Source organism: Ranitomeya variabilis, chromosome 3 (genome assembly GCF_051348905.1).
Source record: "Ranitomeya variabilis isolate aRanVar5 chromosome 3, aRanVar5.hap1, whole genome shotgun sequence".
NCBI classification, from domain to species: domain Eukaryota; kingdom Metazoa; phylum Chordata; class Amphibia; order Anura; family Dendrobatidae; genus Ranitomeya; species Ranitomeya variabilis.
This window is the reverse complement of record NC_135234.1, coordinates 407494130-407500129: the sequence shown is the minus strand read 5'-3', so window position 1 is coordinate 407500129 and position 6000 is coordinate 407494130. Positions and strand designations below refer to the sequence as shown.

At 46.5% G+C, this 6000-nt stretch overlaps 1 protein-coding gene across 1 annotated transcript in view; it reads left to right on the top strand.

Moving 5' to 3' along the window:
- Window positions 1-2168: 2168 nt before the first annotated feature.
- The window catches only part of PPM1D (protein phosphatase, Mg2+/Mn2+ dependent 1D), a 38519-nt gene continuing 34687 nt past the window's right edge, over window positions 2169-6000 (top strand). Inside the window, exon 1 of the mRNA XM_077296230.1 lies at window positions 2169-2835. Coding sequence (XP_077152345.1) covers window positions 2466-2835 — 370 coding nt within the window. The 5' untranslated portion in view covers window positions 2169-2465. The remainder of the gene's footprint in view (window positions 2836-6000) is intronic.

Here is a 6000-nt window from a genome sequence, read left to right as displayed (position 1 = left end):
TTTAGACATAGTGGAAAGTACCAAGGTCCATCTTGCCTAACTCATGTGATTAAATTGAGCAATTGATTATAAAGTAGCTGAGTATATAGTTATATATATTTGCTTTTTATGTAAGTATATATGATTTAAAGGAGTATACATGCAAGTGAGATCTACATGATATATATTTCTATCACATACAAAAGGGGCAGCGCTTTGTGTGGAGCGATGTATATGCTGTGTCCAAAGCGCAGAGATTACGCCCCGTGGAAACATAGACTTAATGTGTGATTGTGAGGACGTGGTGCAGAAGTGGAACTTTTCCAAGAGTGGGCGGTGGGACTGTGGAAAGTTTGAGGGGTGGAGGCGGAGCTGGGGTGGAGTATTACTGGAAACACAGACCTGTGAAAAAGGCACACATTGAAATGAATCAGGAACATCTTAGGCTATGTGCACACGTTGCGGTTTTTACCGCGGAATCGCAGCGATTTTGATGCTGCGGGTCCGCAGCAGTTTCCATTGTGTTTACAGTTACATGTAAACCTATGGAAACCGCAATCCGCTGTGCACATGCTGCGGGAAAAACCGCGCAGAAACGCAGCGGTTTACATTCCGCAGCATGTCACTTCTTTTGTGCAGAATCACGGCGATTCTGCACACATAGGAAAGCATTGATCCGCTTACTTCCTGCATGGGGCTATGCCCACGATGCGGGAAGTAAGCGGATCATGAGCAGATGGTACCCGGGGTGGAGGAGAGGAGACACTCCTCCAGGCCCTGGGAACCATATTTGTGTAAAAAAAAAAGAATTAAAATAAAAAATAATGATATACTCACCTCTCAGCATTGCACGCGGCCGTCCGGTCGCAGGGTTGCTGTGCGAGCAGGGCCTGCGATGACGTCGCGGTCACATGACTGTGATGTCACGAAGGTCCTTCTCGCACAGCATCTTTGGAACCGGACCGCCGCGTGCAGCACCGAGGAGATCGGGACGTCAGAGGGTGAGTATATAGCCATCTTTTATTTTTAACATTACTATTGATGCTGCATATTGCTGCATATGCAGCATCAATAGTAGGAGTAAACCCGCAGCGGAAACCGCAAGACAAACCGCGATAAATCTGCAGGGATAACCGCAGCGGTTTTGCCCTGCAGATTTATCAAATCCGCTGCGGGAGAACCCGCAGAGGACCCTCCCTACGTGTGCACATAGCCTTAGAGGTGGTGTGCGCCTTCCCACAAATCTTATTCCATTTAGGAACTGCATTATTTGTTGCATAAGATATGTGATAACTCGTCATGAATTAGATGAGCAGGTACTGACACGCTCCGTCCGAGCGCTGCCCATTTTGGCAAAAATGGCATGAAAATGACAAAAGTGGCAACGTTTTATGCACCCTTGCTTTGTGCAAAAATTTTGCAACTTTTCAGTGTTTTATGCCTGATTTTTGGCGTAAACAGCTTAATGAATAGGGGCCGATGTCTTTTTCAGATGGGTGGACCTGGTGAGATTTTCGAGAGGGAGATATTTCAGGAACGCCAGAATCTTTTTAAGCATTTTTTTTTGTATCATCTGTCCTTTTAAGTGTTTAATTAGCGCTTTTTCAGGTGGGTTTTGGAGTGGACCAGCCAGAAAAAAATATTGTGATCACATACCCTAGAGCCCCCATAAACATTAGGCTAACGTCGGCTGCACCTGCCGATAGTGACGGTTTCGGCCTGTCGAACTGTGGATAAGCCGGTGTCAGACCTGTCTCGTTGAGAACACAGGAGCACTTCTGTGTACGGGAGAGACGGCCGGGAGCCAAACATTCGGCCACCAACCATCTAATGTGTATTGCGGCCTTCATGATACTTTATTGCCCATAGCAACCAATCAGATTGCAGCTTTCATTTGACCAGAGCAGCGTAAGAAATTAAAGCTGAGCTCTGATTGGTTGTTGTTGGCTTATGTCACCGTGAGAAAGTGCCCCTACATTTACCAGACTACCCTAAACACACATCCTCCTCACGTTCTAAAGACCCTCAGTAGCAGGACATACTGTAGTGAGAGTATATGCAATAGTTTGTCATAAGAGCATAGCATGCAGGTAATTTTACATTATGTCCTCGCACTGTGTGTTTTCCTACATTCAAAGATGGACGTGCGCTGCCTTTCAGAAAGTTCGAGAGCCTCCCAGCTTCTCTCCGCCTCCTCCACGCCGCCAGTGGCTTCCTTTCTGTTAGCGCGCATGCGCAATTGACAGAGGCGGGTGGAGGAGGGCAGTGCGTGCTGCTCAGCTGAGCGTTCCATTGGAGCGTGACGTCACGGCGGCTGTAGAACAGGTCGGGACAGTGTTGAACATAAACAATAAGAAGCGCGGGCGGGCGGTGCAAACAGTCGCCTCTCGGAAGCGGGCGGGCTTGGTAAAAAAAAACAAACAAACATATAATCCTCTCCAGCTGTGAGAAGGCGGACGGCGGCGGCCACAGCCGGGTCCGGCATCATGGAGAGTCCTTTCAGTCTGCGGGTGAGTGTGTCCTCGGACCAAGGCGGCAGGAAGTACATGGAGGACGTCACCCAGATCTTGGTGGAGCCGGAGCCCGGGGAGGGCGAGCTGTCTTGGGAAGAGGAAGAAGACGAAGACTGTGCGGAGCGGACGGGTGCCCGGGCGAGCGGCAGGAGCGGCCGGTGTGTGGGCTTCTTCGCCGTCTTTGATGGGCACGGAGGCCGGGAAGCCGCTCACTTCGCCAGGGATCACCTATGGGGCTTCATCAGGAAGCAGAAGGGCTTCATGTCCCGGGACCCGGAGGAAGTGTGTGCCGCCATCCGCAAGGGCTTCGTCGCCTGCCACCACGCCATGTGGAAGAAGCTCCGTGAGTATGAGCTGCCAGCCCTGTAGCCATGCAGGATGCCCCTCCCGGCTGTCACTGGCTGCAGGGGATTAATGGCCTTTGTTTTGGTAGGAGATGCAGACCGGTGGTGCGGAGCAGGATTCTGCCAGTTCTGGGCCCATAGAGATGGCCGGGGTGCCCCAAGCCCAGGGTGCAGAAGGCTTGTCTTATGATGTACCCCACTGTAGGTGGAGGTACCCAGGAAGCTGTGTGGTGAGGTGTCGCCCATTGTTCCTGGGCAATCAGGCTGCTGTCAGGTCCTGTCAAACTATCCCTGGGACTGGGCTTGCCCTGACGGCGGGCGGTGCGGTCTGTCCTTCTGGACCAGCCCCGGCTGGTGTCCTGTGCCCTAACCCTTCAGCCTGTCCTGCTTATTGTCTGCCTCCTAAAACCTGTCCGACTTGGTCCTGACTGGCAGCAGTGTCGCCCCAGAAATCAAGGAACAATTGCTGTCAGTAGTAGTGCTCGCTAGATAACAATCTAATGTTTATATGTTCAGGCGGTAATAAACAAGCACCTTTATTCCACAGACGAGATCTGGCCACGCTTTTGTTTTTGGGTTCAGATGTCTGTTTTTGGAGTATTTTGTTGCCGAGCGCTGCACAAGAAAGGGTCCGTGTGAAACGCGTTGCTACCTTTTTAGTATCAATATTTGCTGGTACCACCTGTAATCCGTATTCCCGGCCCCTAGTAAAACTTGTGAGTAATCCATGAGACACTTGTCGTTGTCACTTCCCAAGCAGAGTCATTCATCTGGGTGTAGGCTATTGACTAAGTTCCTCCTAATATGAACTAGTAGATGATGTGTTCTCCCTTTGATGCCTCATGTGTAGGTGCGTCTGTTCCCAAAGTGTACAGATTAGAAAATCCCACCCTGGCATGATTGGCAGCCACATCCAGGCAAGGGGTGGCTGCACTTCTTCTTTGGCTCCTTCCACTAGCTTCTATGGGAGTTATGTTAACAGCGGAGCAAGCCTGGCAATACCACTCTCATAGAGGAGAGTCCAGGGTAAATGATTCATTCATGTGGCCTTTTTTCATGTGTGTGTGTTGTTTTTTGCGGACCAAATCTTGCTAAAAAGAAATATATAGCTGATGTTCGCCAATCCAGTGATCCAAGCTACAGATTAAAACTTGTCCATTCAAAACAGTCGGGCACTACACACATAAGAGAGGCGGTGTGCCACACAACACTGTGACGGACGTACTCCTCCCCATGCCCTTGCATTCTCATGGTTGTAGAGAACCCAGTAGTTAGATCACCACTAATTAGGAATCCATAGCAGAACAGAAGCAGTATTATCTTGTATAAAAAGCGTTATCACCAGGGAGAAATAGGAATGAATGATTTATGCTTTGCTTGTATTCCGCTATCTTATTCCGCAGCGCTTTACAGCTGTCATCGCTGTGCCCATTGGGGCTCACAATAACTTCCCTATCAGTATGTCTCTGGAGTTTAGGAGGAGACCCACACAAACATAGGGAGAACATACAAAGTCCTTGGAGATGAACCCTAGAGTACCAATACAAGCAATGATATCCAAACTCTCATACAGATATAAAATGTATTGAAATACAAAATTACATAACGCAATAAAAGTGATGCACTTGGAGAGGTCACCAAAATGTACAGAAAAGAAGTAGTGGACTGGAAACAGAAGCACGAGATAAATGGTGCATCCTGAACAAGCATTCGTAAAAAAAACCCAACAAAATAACAACAAAACACGAAGTATAAGTGTATACAGTCAATATGGCTAATGTGCCTTTAAATATCACACAGAATGTTATCGTGTAAATCATTAGGACAATAAGCCTGTTGAAAAAAACAACTGTGTATATCAGAAATGCAGAGCCATATAAACATATAAGGGATATAATATTTGTATATGGAGGCAGGAACAAATTTATGACTATAATGGTCTCTGAAAAGCCTATGTATATAACCTCAAAGCCATCAGTGTAACACAAGTGACAACTAAGTGAAATAATAATAATAATCTTTATTTATATAGCGCCAACATATTCCGCAGCGCTTTACAGTTTAACAGTTTCAAACGCAACAGTCATGGGTAACAATGTTAACAATACAGTAATAAAGCAAAATAAGACGACCCTGCTGGTGAGAGCTTACAATCTACAATGAGGTGGGGAGATACAAAGTACAGGAGCTTATTTACAATGATGTATTTACAATGATGGTCCAGGCATCTTCAGGGAGTGGGGGGTGGATGGAGATAGTGAATGGGCTACACACACACACACACACACACACACACACACACACACACACACACACACACACACACACACTGAATGAAATACTTGTAGCTAATAGATTAAGCTGACGAAGCAGCAGGTAGGTGGTGAAACGCGCGTCGAGGTGTGCAGCATCCCGTCCCTCAAATCATGGCCACAGGTAACCATTAATCTGTTAGCTAAAATTGTTACTGAATTATCACTTGAGTTACACTGATGGTTTTGAGGTTATATATAGTGATGAGTGAATATACTCGTTACTCGAGATTTCTCGAGCACGCTCGGGGGGGGTCTTCGAAGGTGTTTTTTTTTTTTTTTTTTAGTGCTCGGAGATTTAGATTATCGCCGCAGCTGAATGATTTACATCTGTTAGCCAGTATAAGTACATGTGGGGATTGCCTGGTTGCTAGGGAATCCCCACATGTACTTATGCTGGCTAACACATGTAAATCATTCAGCTGCAGCAAGAAAAACTAAATCTCCGAGCACTAAAAAATACGTGGAGGACCCCCGAGCGTGCTCGAGAAATCTCAAGTAACAAGTATATTCGCTCATCACTAGTTATACACATAGGCCATTAGTCATAAATTTGTTCCTGCCTCTGTATACAAATACTCTATCCCTAATATGTCTATATGGCTCTGCATTTCTGATAAACCCAGTTGTTTTTTCAACAGGCTATTGTCTTAACAATTTACACTATAATAATATTCTGTATGATATTTAAAGGCATATTAGCCATATAGACTGTATACACTTGGTGAATTGTTAAAAAGTGCACCCTAAACAAGTTTCTTGTGCTGTTTCCAGTCCGTTACTACTTTTCTGTACATTTTGGTGACCCCTCTAGGTTCACCCCTTTTATTGAGATATATCTCTATCTCTATC